The following is an 18,990-nucleotide window of genomic DNA, read 5'->3' as shown; positions in this document are numbered from 1 at the left end:
GTCACTTTGTGGTTGTTTGTTCTATTTCATCCCTACTGACCGCCAGAGGCGGTGCTTAAACCTGGAACGTTCCCTTCGCGCATGCTCAGTTCGAGTATGTATACCACAAAGTCACTCGTGACCCCTGGGTGATCCAGGAACTGCTTAAGTTCAGGTGCCACCCTCCAATCGTCTCCTATTTTCTTCTCGCGTTCAGTTCGTGTACACCTGACGGACGAGCCTGTACGGCGTCATGATGCACCGTCGCTGGGAGCCTTGTGACCTTCGAGTCGGAGCTGCTTTATGCCCTCCAAAGGCTGTGATGTGTTGTGGTCCCGTTCATCTGATTCTGCGGCTCTGTGCGTCGCCTGTGGTGAGAGATTCATTCATACCTCCACAGATGGTAAGGCTGCTGAATCTACTATTCCTCATGGTGAGTAGGGGTTGAGCGGCTGCTCATGCCCCGTCCCCCTCCCCGGACTGTGGGCATACATGGTACTGGGGTGGGGCCGTGTACACCCCCCCCCCCCCCCCCCCCCCCCACACTAACCTGCTGTGACTCTACACTAGCCTGCTGTGTTCTACACACATACATGTGTTGGTTGTATGGTGGTTGTTGCCATTTCTGCGGGACTAAGTGCGCTAGGACACTGGTTGAGGTGTTTCCGCTGTTTGCGGCGCTTACAATGGGGTGGTGTTTCTGCTGTTGCGGCGCTTACACTGGTAGCGGTGTTTCCGATGGTTGTGGCACTTACGTGGTTGCGGTGTTTCCGCTGTTGTGGCGCTTACGCAACGCCAGGTTATGGCATTTTCCACCAGGTTGCAGTGTTCCGCCACGCCAGGTTATGGTTTTCCACCAGGTTGCGGTGTTTCCGCAGCGCCAGGTTGCGGTGTCTCCGCCAGTTGCAGCGTCTCCGCTGGTGCGGTGTTACGCTATTGCACTGTCTGCACTCTTTGTGCAGTGGACCGCTCCGTGTACTGCGCGAGCAGCGGCATAGCCTTCAGTTCTTGGTGCTAAGTAGCGGACGTTGCTCTGCGGCCGGTGTTCCAGCCTGCCGCCCTGTCCTTTTCCCCACACCTGTTTCTCAGTGTGTGGAGCCGCTCCTGCGGGAGCAGCAGGGCGATCGTTTCCCCCCGCACCCACTGGTTTGCTGTGCAGGCTGCGTATACGCCCTTCCCTTTGACTTACGCACCACCGTCCCGGGGCACCTGATACTTGACTGATAGCACCACTGTGGAGCAGTGAGGAGCAGGTGTCCCTGGTCGACTGTTTTTTTTTCCATTGTGGTGCTGCCGGCTGCCAGCTTCACACTCTGTGTTTGCCGTGCAGGCGGCGTATGCCCCCTTCCCTCGGCTTACCGCACTGGCATCGCCCTACTCGGGGTGCCGGTCCTCCGACGGGCTCAGCTGCAGTTGCTGTGCAGGCGGCGTACGCCCCCTTCCCTCAGCTTCTGCGCTGCCATTATTCTGACCGGCTGCGTACGCGCGGCAGTGCGGTCAGGCAGGAGGAGAGAGAGCAGTCGCCTGGTGGCTGCTCTCTCTGCTGGTCGTGGATGGTGTCTAGTTGGTTGTGCAGGCAGCGTGCGCCCCCTTCCCTCAACCTCCATGGACAGGATGTGATATGAGGTGGGAGAGCCGCGTGTTTGGTGATGGACGGCTCTCACGCGGTGTTGCCTGGGAGCCCCCTGTACCGGCGGATGATGGCCGCGACCACTGTCCCAGTTGTCTTGGTCCTGTTCACCTCAGGAGGCGCTGTTGTACAACCTGTGCATGGTCAGTGGCTTCATGCCCTGGGCGCAGGGGCTGGTGGTGGCGCTGGTCGCTTCTGCTGCTGGGGGTGCCCCTGCTCTCCCCCCTTCTGAGAGCCGGGGGGTGTACTCTGGCTGCTGTGCCTGGCGCAGCTGCGGCGGCCTGGAGCATATGCCAGATGTGGGGCCGGATTATAGCGTCCTCAGCTGCTCACGCTACATTGTGCTGGCTATTGCACGCACCCGCCCTGGCTGTCGGGTGGCGCCGGGGTGGCAGACGGTGGAAGGAGCTGTTGGGCTCCCTTCCTGGAGGCTGGTGTTCTGCGTGCTTCACGGGAGGCATACGCCCCCTTCCCGCAGTTTTCCCCCTTCGCTATTGGTGGTGGGTGTGTGATACACACCCCCGCTGCTGTCGGGTGGTGCCACTTTGGAGGCTGTTGAAGGAGGGAGCTGCTGCGCAGCTGTTCCTCTCCTCGACATGGCCTTAGCTGGGACCTGGCCGGGTGGTTAGCGTTTGCTGTGCAGGCGGTGTGGGCTGCCTTCCCTCAGCTTACTGCATCGTTGCTGTCCTACTGCCTTCGGGTTGCCCCCCCCCCCCCCCATCCCCCATCGCCCCTGGCGGGGGACCAAGTGGCGGCTGATGGAGGGGGGCTGCCGAGGGCAGCCGTTCCTCTCTGGGATGTGATTCTGCTGGCTTGCTGGCCGGTGATTGAGGTTGGTTGTGCAGGTGACACACTCCTCCTCCCTCTGCTTCTTGTATACTACTGTTTCTTCTGGCCTGGTACCACTCCTACAGCACAGCAACAAGGGTGTCGCTGTGCGGCTGTCCCCTACTCCCACATACGGCCTCAGCTGGCTTCAGGGCCTTGATCACCGTCCGCTGTGCGGGTGGCGTCCGCCCCTCCCCCAGCGTGTCGCACTGCCTTTGTAATCGACTTGTTGCGTGCACCCACCGTTCCCAGTGGGTGGCACCGCGAGGAAGGCAGACGGTGCAGGCGGCTGCTAAGACCTCCGCCTGGGTTGGCTCTCTGAGCTGCTAGCCCGGTGATTTGCGCTGCGCCCCCGCTCTGGTGGGTGGCGCTACTGTGGCGGTTGATGGAGGAGGGGGCTGCTAAGCAGCTGGTTCCCCTCCTGGACGGAGCTCTGTTCAGGCGCGGCTCACTTGGCTTGTCGGCATGATCTATGCTGATTGCGGTAGGGCTAGCGTTGGCTGGCTCTCGGTTATGGGCCGCATGTGCTGCTTCCCCTGCTGTAGGACCCTGCGGTGGCAGTCGCCTTGCGATAAGTCTTGGTTGGGCGCTGCCAGTGGAAGCACTGTTGTGTTTTCCGGCTTATTGGTGCCTGCTTTGGAGCAGGGCACCTCTGGCGAGGGGGCAGGAGGGAGAGGGCGCTGCCGTGCCACTGTTCCCTTCCCTGAGCGTGGTGCAGCTACCCGTTGTTGACCTTGCCATCGTGCGCCGGCTGTGTGGGTGGCGTATGCCCCCTTCTTCAGCGTATTGCACTAACCTTGTCTCCTGACGCTCTGACCGACACAGTGGGGGTCGGTTCGGCTGTATCCGCCCCTGCCTCATTCCCAGCAGGTACAGTCTTGTGAGACAGAGGGGAAGGGGGGCCGCCATGTGGCCGCTCCCTCTCCCAGATGTGGCTCCGCTGCTTTGCTGACGTGGTGCTGTTGCATTGGCTGTGCGGGTGGTGTGCGCTCCCCTTCCCGCAGCTTATCGCCCTGGCCCCGTCTTGTCCTACCGAGCCGCACTCCTGGTGTTGACCTGGAGCCTCTAGCAGGTGATGGCTGTGCGTCGCCTTTTCCTAAAGGGGGCTTGTACGGACCCTGCTTGTGGTGTTACGTGGCCAGCTTAGGGCAGTGGCCGCGGTGCCCGCTCGCGGGTCCATTCCCCTACTGGGCATAGCATCAGCTGGGCTTCGTGGGCAGGCCCGTCGGGTGATGGCAGGCCTACCAGTGGTGCTGTGGACGGTTGGCGTCCTATCTGGCCGGCTGGCAGGTCGTGTGCCTGCAGGGGCCTCAATGCGCTGATGGACTCCCTCTCCTGTTGGAATTCTCCACCAGGGGGGTGGTGCCTCCATGGGGGATATGTGCACTAGGGGGTGCTTAGGAGTTGGCCACTTTCCTCCTAACCCTCCGAGAGCCGCTGGCCTCTGGGCCACGAGGCACTCATGCACTCTTGGCAGCAAGTCCTTCGGTGGACATTCCCACCAGCCCCTCTCCTTGGTCGACGCCCATCAGGGTGCTTCAGAGGGGCACACACACACAGTGCTGCTGGTGGCCCCCTAATGGCCGGCGCGGGCTTGGTTTCCTCTGCTCCGCTGGTTGTCCTGCGCAGCCCATGGCGCCTTCTCAGCAGGAGGGTTCTGCTGTCTCAGCGCTGTGGCCGGGTGGGGCACCCCCGTCCTCACCGTCTCTGTCTTGCGCCTGGCGGCTGAGGGGCCGACTCGCTGCTGAGCAGCTGTTCGGAGCCTGTTGGGCGAGCCGCCTCGGATGCTAGGGTGGCCCCTACCAGCGGCTGCCTGATAGTGGTGAAGGTTGGTTGCACGGTGGTGCAACAGCCATGGGGAGGACCCGGTGCCCAGCCCAGTCCCCGTGGTCCTGGACTTTGGCAGCCTTTGGACGTAGCCCGGTCCCTGTTCACCCTGGGGGTATATGTGGTGGCGGGCCAGCCCGCCATGCATGGTTGCAAGCGGTGCAATTGGGGACCACACTCTGGTGTGGGCTTTCCTCAGGGGGGGCTCTGAGGCCTACCCCCCGGAGGCCGCTAGCACCCACCTTGGATCTGCATCTGGTGCTGGGGAGCTTGTCAGCCTCCCTTTGCACCTCTGGCAGCAGCAGAGCTGTAGTATGTGTTGCGTGAGATGGTGTTTATGCTGGCCTTTACCACGGCGTAGCGTGTGTCTGCGCATTCTGTCTATATGCCCGGCATGCCTCCGGTGGTGCCCAGATGGGACGGGCGGCGCGCCGGCCAGGGCTCTTGTGTCCAGTCGGAGCTCTGAGAAGCTACATGGATGCTGCGGCAGATGTGCAGACATCTGACCAGTTTGTTGCCCACTACGGAGGCCCGAGTCGGGGCTCTGCTCTTTTCAGGCAGTGCCTGTCCCACTGGGTTGTGCACACCATTTGCCGTTCCTATCAGGCCGCGGGGCGGCCTCTGTCCAAGAGTGTGCATTGCTACTCCACCAGGGCGGTGTCCACGCCATGGGTCGCCCTGATGGGGGTGCTCCTGGGCGGGCTGTGGGCTGTCGCCGTTGGGACGATGCCTGACACCTTTTCCAGGTCCTACAGGTTGGCCATTGTGCCTCGGCGTCCACTGCAGTTGGTACTGGGCCCTGCAGAGGCTTTTCAGTGGGATTGGTCTCTGAGATTCCTCGTGACCAAGTTGGCATACGTCATTCCAGTGCTTTAAGCACTGCCTCTGGCGGTCAGTAGGGATGAAATAGAACGAAAGTTACAAATGTAATTACGGTTCTATGAATCCTGGATGACCGCCAGAGCACTCTGTCACTCTGAATCCTCGTGGTCACGCGAGAAGATTCCGTAGGAGACAATTGGTGGGTGGAGCCCTGAACTTAAGCAGTTCCTGGGTCACCCAGGGGTCACGAGTGATACATACTCGAACTGCGCATGCGCGAAGGGAACATTCCAGTGCTTTAAGCACCACCTCTGGCGGTCATCCGGAATTCATAGAACCGTAGTTACATTCATAACTTTCGTTTCTCTTCATGGTTGTTTTGTGTGTCTTTATGTTTGCCTTGTGTCTCATTGTATGTGTTTTGTGTCTCTCTGGTTGCCTTATGTGTCTTTGCAATAGTTTTTTTGTTTCTTTCAAGTTGTTTTGTCATTGTTTTGCTATCTGTAGTTGGGCTGCATCTTTTTGCCATTGTGTCTCCGTGTCTCGTGTTATTATCAATTTTTCCCTTCTTGTATTTAGTCTTCTGTATCTTTGTGGTGATTTTTGTGTGTGTGTGTGGCGTTTCCTCCTGATTCTTTGGTGGAGCCTCGTCGGCGTGACGCTGGTGCTGGCGGAGCGACTCGGCATCGGGCCGTTTATCTCAGCGCAGAAGAAGCTCAGTGTTTTGTCCCAACAATAAGTTTTCTGAAAATAACTGTTGGATCTCAAATTCACTCTGACCCGTCCTCTTCATTATGCATCTCCTTCCATCCCATTGGTCATATTACAGGTGTCTGTAAGGACCATACCTGGCTCCTGCGCTATGCAGATGATACCCTGCTCTACCTTTCAGCCCACATGGCTAAAATGTGTTTAAACTGAAACTCCGTGGCAAATCCATTCAAACAAGCAGAAAAAAGAGAGAGCGAGAAGAAATGAAATGAAGATGCAAAGTCTAGTTTTCTGTTTTGACCCTTTATTGTAGGTTAAAACTGACCTCAGGCGTCAGAATTAAAGGTTTCAAAGCGAGTTAAAAAGTGAAACGTGTCAGTAGGTTTCCGTTTCTGTTTTTCGTGTGGGGAGCAGAGTGCGACATGCTCACGGTGTTGTTAGGCAAGCTGCTGTGGTTATCTGTGACCGCAGGTGGCGCCGGAGAGCCCTCAGTGGACACACCACCACATGACCGCCAAGGAGGTCAGCAGGCCAATCAGAGAGCTGGCTGCAGAGGAGGGGGCGGAGTTACACAGGTCCGAGTTACAGCACTTAAAAGTGAAGCTGGAAACCTGAAAGAGACCAATCAACAGGTGGGCAGCAGATCAATATAACTGCTTTTTATCAGTTCTTTAATATTTGTCAGTATACGTGTAACGCTCATCGTTAGTATCCCGGGTTTTGTTCACATCACTGATTCTAGATTACAGTTTATAGTTTGGATTATGCATTGATTTCTGTGATAACAGTTTATTGCTGACAGATTAATGACTGCTGAGGATAAAAAAAAAACCTTGTTCTCTCCAACAGGACAGAAAGTTCAACACAAAGGAGTTGGTGCCGGATCTGTGACCTCTCCTGTGACCTCTGACCAGGTGAGGCTCAGTAGAGGTTCTGGGTTGATTCAGAATGCAGCTCTTTACCTGCGGGAACATCTGGCCCAGTCGGCTGTACTCACAGTCTGAATACTTCAGACACTGTCGGTAGGTCATCCCACCTGTGTGACGGCACAGCACCCCAAATCAGGTGTACAGGTGTGTCATATGTACAGATGTGTCATGTGTACAGATGTTGTGGGCAGGTGTGTCCGTACCCCTCTCGTTCAGCGTGAGACATGCGTCGTCATAGCTACAGTCCCGCTGTTTGGTGCAGCTGGCGGTGTAGTCTTTGCAGCTGTAACAGCGGATCGCCGTCCCTGAAGGAAAGCAGGAGACGGGTGAGTCCAGATCCAGCGGGTGGGTTTTGGACGTATGACAGTGTGGTTAGGTACGGTTGCCATGACGACTTAAAACAAAGTTAAACTTCTGTGAACTGAAAGAGCAGTGAAGTGTGCCAGTAGTGCGATTACAGAATATGTCAGAGTTAGTTCCAGACCAGATGAGACCTGATCAGTGTGACCAGGTGGAAAGATCAAACGCACCGAGTCCGATGAGAGCGGAGAACACCAGCAGCAGATTCCCAGGGAGCGCTTCATTTTCACCTCAGTGCAGCTCAAACACACATCTGGATTCAGAACAGAGAGTCAAACAGGTCAGAACTCACTGGGTATGCTGTGTACCATGTGTGTGTGTATGTGTGTGTGTGTGTGTGTGTGTTTGTGTGTGTGTACCCACCCAGCAGCAGTACTCCTTCAGCTTGGTCTTCCTGTTATGTCCGAGGACGTGGTGGAAATGAGGAGTGATTCTGGCAGAGTCCAGACTGCACTCTGGCAGAAGTAACACCCAGTGGAGGAGGAGCGACGCAATCTGGGAGGACACACACACACACACACACACACACAAACACAAACTACAAGCATTATCAAGAATTTGTCGTTTTTGTGTGTGTTTTTGTTGTTTTGTGTCTCGGTGTGGTTGATTTCTGTCTCTTTACAGTTACTTTGTTTCACTAAGTTGTGGCCTTGTGTCTTTTGTTTAATTTTGCGTCACTGTGTTGTTGTTTTATATCTCTTTTGTGGTTGTTTTGTGTTTCTTTGTAGTTGTGTTTATATCTGTAACTATTTGAGGTCTCTCTGGAGGTATTTTATATTTCTGTTTGTCTATTTCCTGTTTATTTGTGTCACTTTGTGGTTGTTGTGTTTCTCCTCATGGTTGTTTTGTGTGTCTTTATGTTTGCCTTGTGTCTCATTGTATGTGTTTTGTGTCTCTCTGGTTGCCTTATGTCTTGTAATAGTTTTTTGTTTCTCTCAAGTTGTTTTGTCGTTGTTTTGCTATCTGTTGTTGTGCTGCATCTTTTTTCCATTGTGTCCCTGTATCTTGTGTTATCATTATTATTTTTTCCTTCCTTGCATTTGGTCTTCTGTATCTTTGCGGTGATTTTTGTGTGTGTGTGTGTGGCGTTTCCTCGCCGGCCGGCGTGACGCTGGTGCTGGCGGAGCGGCTCGGCGTCGGCCGTTTATCTCAGCGCAGAAGAAGAAGCTCAGTGTTTTGTCCCGGGTTGACCTCACACCAACAATCGTTCGATGTTCACCGAGACAAAGAGTTGAGGACACAAACACAACACAACTGTACGTGTGTCCGTCACAGGGCCGCCATTGTTTCATTACACAACCGTTTGAATCAGCCGCCCGGCCTCCCACTGCTCCACTGCCGCTTGTGTAGGCTCACACTGTAACGCATCCATAAACTGTTTGTTCTCTCTGCTTTCATAAATCTTCTCACTTTTATGACTCCAGTTCAAAGAGAAATGTTTTTTATGGTCAGTTTCATTGAAAAAAAAAAAACTTCACTACTGTATTCTTAGTTTGTGAAGGTGGCTCAAGGCCGTTGACGAGCCAGGTATTGAGCACAGGCTTGAAGTGTTGGCGATGCCGGCATGATGGTGCCTTCTGATTGGCCGACAGACAGCAGGTGAGACAGGTGTGCTGTGATGAAACAGGAAACCTTCCTTCATAATTTAGTAGCAGCAACTTTGACCAGCTGCAGGAGACTCGGGCCGTTTCTACCGTCTCTGTTTGCACCTGATCGTCGTTCCTCATGGATCTGGACAGCCTCGGTGAGTTACGGCAACTTTACACGCTGCTTTCCTCAGTTTGTTTTGTTCTTCTTGTTATTTGTTTTTTACTTTGTTTGTCAATAGAAGCGATGAATGAAATCCGTCCATCTGTATACAGAACGGCCGTTAAGCTCCAGACTCTGCAGAGGCTCTGCCACAGTGAGTCGCACTCTGTTTACAAACAAACAAACAAACAACCCCTCTGCCCCCACGCTCTGTTTACAAACAACACTTCTTTCACAAGGACTCACACTGTTTGTAAATAATCAATGACACTGTCACGGTGCATCAAACAACAACCTTTTTAAGTACTGAGTGTGTGTCTTTGACTTTTTAAATGTTGTTTGCATTTCTTTTGACAATGATATTTATATTTTTGGTGACATTTTCTGATGTTTCAAACGCCAAACAATGCACATCGGAACAGCTGCAGATCAATATCAAGACTCTCAACACTCCACGCCAAAATTCTTGACTCTCAGGTCAACGCGCCATTGAAGCCATTCTTTTTGGACAAGTAATCTCTTGTGTGAAGCACAGGCGAGCTTCAGAGCCAGCCGCAGTTCAACAACAGCTGCTGTGTCTGGAACTCATGCTACGTTCAATGCCTCGGACGGAAAACAACATTGTGGGATTCTGTCTGTGGACCTTTCTGAGGTGTTTGACTCGGTTTGAGCGGAGACTGGGGGACACTGGAGGAGGCCGTCCACCGATGCTTTCTTGTAGTTTCTCTGTCTTTCAGCTCTTATTGTTGTTTGTTTGTGCGTCCAGTGGACGTTGTGTTTGTGCGACACGTGGCGGCGGCGGCGGCGCCGCGCTCGGTGGGTGGAGCCATGACTCGGGAGGAAGTGACGCGTGCGCTGGACAGGATGTTTCACAGCGTCTCGCAGGAAGTGCCGGGCCAAGTGGCGACTCCAGAGGAAGCCACCAGCCTGATGCTCACCATCGTCGACCGGTCCGCTTGTGGAAGAAACACGATGATCAATAAAGTTTACGACGCTCCAAAGCTTTCTTCCAGTCAACAAAACGACGTCTGTTTGTTTGTTTGTCTGTCTGTCAGTGGTCGTAGCGGCCGTGTTGCCATTCGCTCTCTTCACACCGCTCTGATCGCTCTGTGCGCCGACACCCTGCAGGCGAAGTTCACAGGTGAGTCAGATTCCAGGAAAACAAGCCTTTTATTTACTGTTTAGCTCATATAAAACCTGCAGCCTCTCCGGCGTTTCCTCGGCCTGCTGCAGGCCTGCTGGACGTGTTGGACGACAAGTCAGGATCCGTGAGCCGCTCAGGGCTCAGGTCGCTGCTGCAGGACCTCAGCCAGGTCGGTCAACCAGGCTGCACTTCCCAGAATGCACCTGCGGCTGTGCTCCGGCTGTAACGTGTGTGTGTGTGTTTAGATCCCGGCGGCCGTACAGGAGGAGGGGGCGTTCGGTGGCGTGGAGGCGGCGGTCAAGTCGTGCTTCGACGGGGTGAGACCGCTCACACGGCGGCAGCGCGTTCACCTCGGTCGTCATGGAAACGCGCTGACATGGAGTGTTTACAGGCGCTGACCCCGGCCGTGAGTCGACGGCACGTGTTGTCGTGGCTGCAGACCGAGCCGCGGCTGTTGCTGTGGTTACCGACTCTGTACCGGTTGTCCGTCAGCCGCGATGTGACACACAACGTGCGCTGCCACACCTGTAGGACCTCCCCCATCACGGGGCTCAGGTGAGTCCGAGGGTCCGACGGACTCCGCCAAGGCTTCACCGTGACCTTTGACCTTTTTTTTTTTTTTTTTGTTTCCCCTCTTTTCAGGTTTCGGTGTTTAAAGTGTTTGAACATTCACGTGTGTCAGAGCTGCTTCCTCAGCCTCCGACAGACCAGGAAGCACAAGCGCGGACACCCGGTGCTGGAGTTGTGCACGCAGGTAACGCCCTGGCCCAGAGGCTCCGGTCTTTACTCTTTACGACAGATGAGCAGAACGTGTGTCTCCCATCTTGCAGCCCACCTGGAGGGAATCCCTCAGCTCCTTACTGCACAACACTCGCCGTGCGCTGTTGCCGCGGCGATACACCCAGAGAGACTCTGTGAGGAAGAGGGTGGTCGTGTGGGCGGAGCCAGAGGATGCTGGGAACAGGTGGGGGCGGGGGATTGAATGAGTTTTCAGAGTTGGGCCACCTTGTGAAGTACGTGTTTTTGCCAGCGCCCCGCCCCCTCTTGACGGCCCGACGGGATTGGCCGACTCGGTTCCCGGCCCCTCCCCTGAAGAAGACGGATCCGGCGATGGCTCGGCGCCTCCTTCTCCTCCGAGGACAGATGATTCCTCCGAGCAGGTGATCCCTGAGGACCTCGCTGTCCACGTGTCTCGATGTGACCATGAAAACCTGACGCCATGTTTCCTGTCGAAGGCGGCGGCGGCGGCGGCTCTGCTGAGCGACGTCAGAAATCTTCAGAGAGACAAACGGTGAACCAACAACCGTCGCCTTCGTCACGGTGTGTTTGTACTTATTGCGGGAGCCGCGTCGGGATGTTTGTGTCCTCGCCAGGCTGTGGGAGGCGGAGCTCCAGGAGTGGCGGGCCGCTGTGGAGTCAGAGCAGGGCGACCTCGAGTACAGGTGCTCAGAAATGGAGGTTACCATGGAGACACTGAGACAACACAACGCTCACCTGCAGGACATGCTCACCCAGGTAAGAGAGGAGTGCTATCACTGGCTCCTGCGTGGTGAAATGCATCATGGGAGTAACATTTCTGTATTTTTTTTAAATAATTTTCAGGCTTTGAACAACAGAAGAGAAGTCAATAATTTGGAAAGAGGACAGAACGACGGCAGGGAGACTGGAGACGTCAGTGACGAGGACAGCGAAGGAGTGGACGACGTGGACAGAGAAGAAGCTGGCGAGACGGAGACAGGACACGTCAACAAGACGGACAGGAAGCAGGAAGACGACGCAGACGGCGGACACGTCAGCGACGCAGACACGGAACACGAACGTCTCCCAGACGGAGGGCAAATCACGCCACCCTCCGATGTGCAGACGAATGATGAAGAGGAGGAAGAGCTGATGAAGACCATGGGCAGCTGGAGCGACGAAGAACCAGAAACTCCATCTCCCACGATGCACCAGCACTTGGCGGCGTCACATGATTATTACCTCGAGGAGTCCGAAGACGTGAGCCTCCATCAGCAAATGAGATCACAGCATGGACCGGAGGAGGCGGGGCTAACGGAGGACACCTGTCCGTCTGATGGAGAGGACGGCGGCAGCGGGACACGTCGTCCAGAGGATCTGCTGCAGGAAACCGTCGACCGACTCAAGACCGCGATGGAGACAGGCCGGTGGACACCGACAGGTGAGACGCCTGTTGTTCTGTTGTTGACGTCACCTGGCCGTTACAAACCCGTGCCTCTGCTCGTGTGCTCAGGTGTCACGAAGAGGGCGGAGCTTGTGGATGCTGCAGAGCAGGTGGGCGACTCGATACTCCACCTGGTGGACGGTGTCAAATGACGACCGGACGCCAAGTTTGAGTTTAGAAAACTTTATTCAAATCCAATAAAGATAGAAAAATAAAAAAGGGAGCTGCAGAAAAGCTTCCAGGTGGATTTGTTTAAAAATTTCAGCTGCCAGAATTTTTACGTGAATTTCATTCTTTTAAAAATCACTTTGACTTAACTGACAATATTCCATGTGTGAGAATCAGAAAAGCAAAACATAAAATACTCTTTCTTTTAATTTAATATTGAGATTCAAACAGAGGTCAGTTTGAGTCCCGCATTCAGTGTCTTTTAATTTGTCTTTACTTCACTTTTTATCATAATAAAAAAATATAAAGTGAAAACATAATCTGTTTAAAATCTGTCGATATAAATAATATCTATTTCTTCTGTAAACAGATGGCAGCCTCCCGTTTAAACTCCCACCTGCTACACATTCTATCAATGGCCTGGTCTCCAGCTTATTGGTGGACAGGCGTCCTGTCATCAGAGTCCCGCCCCCTCCTGCCCCGCCCTCCTGGTTGGCCTCTTGGCGGGCGGGGGGCGTGTCCCGCGGGACTGCCCCGACCTGCTGCTGATGGGCGAGGTTTCCGCCGTGGCGCCGAGCCGCCGCACCCCGTCCGTCTGGGCGTCCGGGTCGTGGTCCGCCGACCTTTGACCGTTGACCCCGGGCGCGTTCAGGTCTGGACTCAGGCTGCCGAACAGCTGGCGGACGAACGCCGGCGGCGTGTCCGAGGGGGCGGAGTCTCTGCGGGGGGCGGCCTTCAGGATGCGGTTGGTGCCGGGCTCATACAGCCGCACTGGTACGCTTCTGTATTTGACCTTTAGACCCTGCAGGTCCAGCGGGCGCCGCCTCTTCCGGCAGTATTTCAGCGGACAGGCTGCCGCTCGCTTGCGGGAGGGGGCGGGGCCGGCGGGCGAAGCTCAGCAGGTAGACCGTCGAGGTGCGCGGCTGCACGGGCGAGATGATGGTGGAGTACGTCGGGGGCAGGCAGCGCCACGTCGGCGCCTCCGGCGTCTGAGCCGCGTCCCGATTGGCTGAGGCGGCAGTGCTGGGCGTGGCCTCTGGAGACGCCAACGGGACGGTCCTGTGTGCCGTGACTGACTTTCACCACCTGAAAGAGGGAAATAGTTGAAACGCTGACCCTCCAGGTCCAACGACGCGCACGGCCGCGCGCCTCACCTGACACCGGGACGCCAGCCTGAAGTGCTTCTTCTTCTCCTGCGGCTTCCTCGTCTTCCTCCTCCTCCTCCTCTCTTCCACCGAGTCGTGGTCGTCGTGGTCCATCAGAGGCATCATGGCCGAGTCTTCCTCCGGCGCCTCGTCCTGCTGCTTCTTGTTCGGGCTCCTCCTCCCGTACCTGCGTGCACAGAGCGGTTTCACCCGCCGTGTCCAGACCCCTCAGGCTGTCCCCCCCGAGCTGGACGTTACCTGGCGAGGGACTCCGAGTCGAAGTAGCAGATGAAGTGTCCTCGTCTGAACTGGCGGACCAGCCTGTCCACGCGCTGCTCGTCCTCCTGCTCGATCTGGGCCCAGGTCTTCCCCCTGAAGGAGTCCGGGATGTGCTGTGGCGCCGGCAGCACGTCCTCGATGGGCAGACCCCAGAAGCCCTGCTCCAGCGCCGCCTCGGCGTTTGGTCTGCGTTCTCCTTTCAAGGCGCAGTCCAGCTGGTTGGAGTAGCCCTGGTTCTCCAGGTCCACCTGGCAGTCCGTGAGCTGGCTGAGGTCCCGCCCCTCCGTCTGAGTGGCCTGCGCAGGCGCGTCAACGCGACTTTGCTGGAAGACAACCTACAGAAAAGACGATGCTTGACGTCAGCGCCGGAGACGTGCGGGAGCGCCGCCGCCTGCAGACACGGGGCTACCTGTGCAGACGAATCCCAATTTTCACTCTGGGTTTCCGCCGAGGCGGGGAGGCTGAAGTGGAAGCTCTCCGTCTCCTCCTTCACCTCACGACTGTCGCCATAGCAACACCTCTGGACCACCTGATGTCGAACGACACACCGAGCTGATGAAACCATGAAAACAAGAGTGAGTGATCAACAGAGTGAGGCGAACCTCCTCGATGGTCTGGTCCATCAGTTCACTGTGGTTGGAGAACGCCTCCTCTTTGAAAAGGTCCCTCCTCTCCTTCTGCCACACCTCCCAGGGCCTGTTCCCCGGGGAGGGCCGGGTCCCGGCTCCAGGGTCAGGTTTCAGGTTTGGACCCTTGGCCGGTTGTGAGGACGACGAGGACTCGCTGGTTTTCCTCCGGTTGGTCTTCCTGTGAGCTTTTCTGTGAATCGGGGGCGTATCCTGAGGCTGCGGGTCCGGAACCTGGCCCCGTGCTGGGGGGACGCTCCCGCCCCTCCCCCCGTCGTCTCGGCGGATCGTTGGCCTTATTTCCTGATTGCGTGCAGATGTCCAGCTCTTCCTGCTGATTAGACGCCTCATCAGAGCTGGGCAGCTGCTTTGGGGTCCCCGCAGAACGGCTGTCGTCGGAGAAATGCGGTTCGTCCACCGCCGCTCTCGGCAACAAGGGGGTGGAGACCATTGGTAGGTCGGCGTGGGATGGCCTGGGGGGGGGGACCAAACAGGTGAATCTCTTTTTCCATCTTTATCTGCGGCCGTGGGACACATGCAGCGGCGTTCATTTACCTCGGGTCATTGTAGCGGTGCGGGTGGTGCTGCATGACATCCTGAAGGAAGCGCTTGAGCAGAGTTAGTTTGGTTCTACTGCTGGTGGAGGAAATGCTGGACACGCTGGCGGTGCCTCGGGACGATGACTTGACCGAGTCCAGATGCCGCAGACTGGACAGGTGCTACGGCGGGACACCGGTGAGGGTGAGCGACGGCCACACGGTTACAGACCAGATTCACATGTGCAGGAGACGTCCGTACCTGGTCCAGGTTCACGTACATGACTCTGCAGTATGAGCAGTAGCCGTGTCTGTGGGTCTCACACTGGGATGGACCCGGCTCCGGCTCTGACTCCGCCCACATCCTGCCAGAAAGCGCATTTAGAATCATCTGTCCTTCGAGCCGTTACAGACTGGTTTGAAAGCGGCGTGTGTGTGTGTGGGCTCACCTGGTGTTGGTCTCTGTCCTCCTTTGGTCATCTAAGACAAACACACCGATTCAGCCGAAGAGCAAACACTAAAACTGGTTCAAGAACATAAGTCTGATGGTTATTTACCTGCAGCTGATGAGTCAGACATCCTGAACTGTCTAAAAGAGAAACACAAACAGCACGAGTGGAAAGTTTTCAGGGTGAACAGAACGAGATGCGAAGAAAGCGTGAAACAGGTGTGAAGGCAGACAGGTGACCAACGTGAAGGTTGAGGCGTCACGGTCCAATCACAGAGCTCCATGCTGTAGCCAATGGTAACCAGGTGAGCGATGCAGGGGCGAGTCCATGAGCCTGAAGAGACAAACCCGGAGAAGAGTTCACGAGGACAAACACACTGGCCACCCTGGAGACTGGCCTAAACTACATGGGTGGATGATTCCAAAAGTTTCCGCAGTAGTTTTACTCGGGTAAACAGTTTCCACAAGATTGCGTTGACAGTAAACAAGTCGACCTGACCAACCAGAGATGGCTGGTTCGCTCTGACGCCAAGTAACGACGCTATCCGGTTAATCGGCAGCTCGAGTCGCGATTTCTCCAGGTTAAACCAGGTTTTGCCGCCATGACGCCTCCGGTGACGCCGCTGTTGACGTGCTTATCGTTTAGCTCCCTAGCGTTAGCATGCAGTCAGCTGCGGGCCCGAGCAGCAGTTCGCTCGCCGCTCACCGCCCGCGCTGCCGGCTGATCGGATGCAGGAGGCAACGCGGGGTGTGTCCCGAAGAGCTCGTTTACCTGCAGCTGATCGTTGTTTATTTTCACATTGAAAAGCTTCTCGCGCGCTGCTCCGCCGCACTGTTTAGCTTCCGGTCCCACTCTTCTTCTGCCGTGCCACCAGGCAGTCTGCTGAAGTGACTTCAGCCACCGATGGCTGCTGCCACCTGCAGGCGGGATCGGGAATCGCGGCTTTTCATTTTTATTCAACAGTTTCAGTGTTTATGCTCTTTAAAACCCTGAACTTCTAATCTTTAGCTGCAGCAACTGACATTTGCAGGCATTTTTTGAAATCAGGAACTATTTATCAGGGTTGTCAACCAGTAAAAATGTGTTATCTGAGAACACTAATGTCTCCTACCAAGAAGGGCTGCAAAAACTTTTTTTTTTTTTTTAGTGGTTTGGCTAGTAATTCAACTTAACGCTAATAGTTACTTTCCAATATGTCTGGTGTTAAATTAAGTAACAGTTTATATGTTGGGACCATTACAGTAACAGCTTTTCGAGTCTAGTGATATGCAGAAACTAAGCATAAATCAATGCCAATTGGGAAAAAAAAAGCTTTATGGACTTTTAGTAAGTATCATGGGAAGGGGTTAGTTATGCAATGTTATTAAAAACAATTTTTACTGAGACGTGTTTGATTATTCACCGACTCTGAGGAAATAATGTGAGCTAAGCTCCAGTTTCACAATGGAAAAACACCGTTCTCCACATCAGAAGGAACTCTAGCCTGGTTCATTCCACAGACAGTTTGACTGCTGACTCTCTGCGTATTTTAGATTTTCCCTGCATACCATCGCACTTCTGGTCAGAACGGACAAAATCAAGGACGAGTTAATCTTGTGTTTCAAGTGCTTTTTATTATTAATGCAACATTTGTTCTAGATCTTGTTGAACGCAGCGACGTCCATCGACTGAACGAAGTCCTCGAACGCTGTGATCTGATCCTCCAGTATGTCTGTGCCCACCTGAGGAAGAAACATGTTCACATTGACACACGTTCACGTCTTGAATGGAGAAGACGTTTGATGACGGCGAGGACGCTCACCTTGTCGTCCTCCACCACGCATCCGATCTGTAGCTTCTTGATGCCGTATCCGACCGGGACCAGTTTGGCTGAAATGACACAACACCTGGGTGAGTGACGGTCGCATGACTCACTTGTCAAACAGTGAATCTGAGAGGTTTCAGATCTTGAAGAGTCCATCAGAATTCAGTCGAAAGATGGTGATTCAAATCATCATCAACACCAAACACTGCAGGACCGCGTGTAGAACAACATACACTGTCCCCAGACGAGTCCCTCCATCTGAATGCTCCGTACACACTCCTCCAGTTTGGCCATGTCCGTCTCGTCATCCCACGGCTTCACGTCCAATAGGAGCGAGGATTTGGCGATGAGGGCGGGCTCTGAGGCAGGAGAGGGAGAAGTTTTATTTCCAAGACGACCACGCAGAGACGAACGATCCTGACAAGCCAAGACGTCTCAGGTAAAAACAAGCGTCCATCAGGCGATCAGCCGAAAGATGGTGATTGGTTATTCATCAGTGATCCGGTGAGCTTAATGGCAGGACGTTCTCAACGGTTTCTCACTTTTGGCTTTCTTGGCGGCGTACTCTGCAACCCGCTGCTCCTTCAGACGAGCGGCTTCGGCGTCCTGTGACACAGCAGCGCAGCGATCAGACACCCGTACACACCACCCTCACCTGACCGAGGACGCCGCGGCAGCCTCACCTCGTCATCAGACCCGAACAGGTCGATGTCGTCGTCGTCCTCCTCCTCATCATCGGCTGCAGGGGCGGGGCCCGTGGTGGCGTCGGCCACGCCGGCTGGGCCGTACTGCCCCAGAGGCTTCTTCACACCTGGCAGACTGACGCACAGAGGGCGCAGGGTTTGTTTGCCTGGCAGACGTCACACCTGCACGCTGTGAAGCGACGCAGTGACTCGGCCTCACCTGCCCTTCTGGTTCTGGTAGGACCGGATGTGGTTGTACCAGCGGAGAGCGTGGCACAGGTCTGCAGGGGGCGGGGACGAGATGGCTTCGAAGACCGCCACATCAGCCTGAGATGGGACAAACCTGAGGAAGGAGGAGGGGGAAAACTCATCACCATGACGACATCTGTACAGGTGTCTGAACATCATGTTACCAAGCAAACATGCTAATTGGAATGAACCGTTTCAATTAATTTTAAAACAAATGTGTGATTACGTTCAATTTCCATATGCAAGTGAAAGACTAATCACGATAGTGTCGTATTGCATGTACTTTTTGGCAAGTTACCAACACAGATCACGTGGCAACATGAGCTACATGCTGCTCTATGCTAACCGGCTAACAGCAACAAGCCAGTTCTCTTCATATAGAATCACAATCAAATAAACTCTGTCTTCACTTTAGCGCCCGTCGCTACGAATTACAGACGACTGAGCGATGCGGCTGCTTATATTTCAGTGTTTACACAGCGCTGAGTGTAAGCTAGCAGCTAGCGGCTAGCCACGTTATCTCAGCGTGGAGCCAAGATGGCGGCTGCAGCGCCGAGCGGAGCGCAGTTTCTCCCGCCTGCCTTCATTCCTACGGGGGCTTGAGGTCGCCCGGAGCCGGACTCTGCTCACTGACCCCTCGATGTAGCTGCGCTCCGACAGGAAGCCGTTCAGCACTTTGAGGCCGGCGGGGGATTTCAGGTCACCGAAGCCCATGGCGAAGGAGATCCGGAGGAGCCGTGAGAGGAGGAGAAGGAGGAGCGGGAGGCGGGGGGAGCCGCTTTTATACCCGAACCAGACTCCTCCTCAAAGGACCCTTCAGCTGCTCCTCCCAGGAGGAGGAGGAGGAGGAGGAAGAAGAGGGGGGCTGCGGGGGGTTTTCTGCTTTATTC

General features: G+C 55.1%; 3 protein-coding genes, 1 non-coding gene and 1 pseudogene across 4 annotated transcripts; 1 reads left to right on the top strand and 4 right to left on the bottom strand.

Moving 5' to 3' along the window:
- Positions 1–6,093: 6,093 nt before the first annotated feature.
- Positions 6,094–7,310, bottom strand: LOC115384234 (CD59 glycoprotein-like; annotated as a pseudogene).
- A 1,609-nt stretch (positions 7,311–8,919) lies between these two features.
- LOC115383885 (dystrotelin-like) lies at positions 8,920–12,313 on the top strand. Its single transcript, XM_030086092.1, has 12 exons — positions 8,920–8,989; positions 9,602–9,785; positions 9,891–9,976; positions 10,069–10,148; positions 10,225–10,296; positions 10,371–10,534; positions 10,622–10,733; positions 10,810–10,943; positions 11,010–11,270; positions 11,353–11,494; positions 11,582–12,158; positions 12,231–12,313. The coding sequence occupies exons 1-12, from the start codon at positions 8,920–8,922 to the stop codon at positions 12,311–12,313; spliced, it is 1,965 nt and encodes a 654-aa protein (XP_029941952.1).
- Positions 12,314–12,427: 114 nt separating this feature from the next.
- On the bottom strand, positions 12,428–15,677 carry LOC115384236 (DBF4-type zinc finger-containing protein 2-like). Its single transcript, XM_030086558.1, is given in 12 exon segments — positions 12,428–13,221; positions 13,223–13,387; positions 13,389–13,415; positions 13,484–13,661; positions 13,733–14,088; positions 14,163–14,282; positions 14,356–14,646; positions 14,648–14,852; positions 14,935–15,098; positions 15,178–15,280; positions 15,365–15,395; positions 15,473–15,677. Coding segments are annotated over 12 exon segments (2,097 nt in total). The 5' UTR covers positions 15,495–15,677; the 3' UTR covers positions 12,428–12,786.
- Positions 15,678–16,956: 1,279 nt separating this feature from the next.
- LOC115384231 (elongation factor 1-beta-like) lies at positions 16,957–18,890 on the bottom strand. The gene is made up of 7 exons (XM_030086551.1): positions 18,735–18,890; positions 18,072–18,194; positions 17,852–17,987; positions 17,711–17,774; positions 17,402–17,527; positions 17,166–17,233; positions 16,957–17,085 (listed from the first exon to the last, which is right to left on the bottom strand). Exons 1-7 carry the CDS (start codon positions 18,812–18,814, stop codon positions 16,999–17,001), a joined length of 684 nt encoding a protein of 227 aa, XP_029942411.1. The 5' UTR covers positions 18,815–18,890; the 3' UTR covers positions 16,957–16,998.
- LOC115384273 (small nucleolar RNA SNORD51) lies at positions 17,596–17,673 on the bottom strand. The gene has a single exon (XR_003930867.1). It is a non-coding gene; the product is annotated as a small nucleolar RNA SNORD51 (small nucleolar RNA).
- Positions 18,891–18,990: the final 100 nt, after the last annotated feature.

The sequence above is a fragment of the Salarias fasciatus genome, assembly GCF_902148845.1.
Source record: "Salarias fasciatus chromosome 23 unlocalized genomic scaffold, fSalaFa1.1 super_scaffold_20, whole genome shotgun sequence".
In the NCBI taxonomy this organism is placed as follows: Eukaryota; Metazoa; Chordata; class Actinopteri; order Blenniiformes; family Blenniidae; genus Salarias; species Salarias fasciatus.
The sequence above is the reverse complement of the archived record's forward strand: the minus strand, read 5'-3'. Positions and strand labels throughout refer to the sequence as shown.

Bases quoted from the DNA above. Each gene is read 5' to 3' on its own strand.
- LOC115383885 (XM_030086092.1), top strand. From the start codon at position 8,920: ATGAATGAAATCCGTCCATCTGTATACAGAACGGCCGTTAAGCTCCAG. The intron at 9,977-10,068 runs GTGAGTCAGATT...GGCCTGCTGCAG, and splicing joins CCTGCAGGCGAAGTTCACAG to GCCTGCTGGACGTGTTGGAC. The intron at 10,297-10,370 runs GTGAGACCGCTC...GAGTGTTTACAG, and splicing joins TCAAGTCGTGCTTCGACGGG to GCGCTGACCCCGGCCGTGAG.
- LOC115384231 (XM_030086551.1), bottom strand. From the start codon at position 18,814: ATGGGCTTCGGTGACCTGAAATCCCCCGCCGGCCTCAAAGTGCTGAAC. The intron at 17,234-17,401 runs GTATGTTGTTCT...GTGTCATTTCAG, and splicing joins GGGACTCGTCTGGGGACAGT to CCAAACTGGTCCCGGTCGGA. The intron at 17,086-17,165 runs GTGAGCGTCCTC...TTTCTTCCTCAG, and splicing joins GCGTGGTGGAGGACGACAAG to GTGGGCACAGACATACTGGA.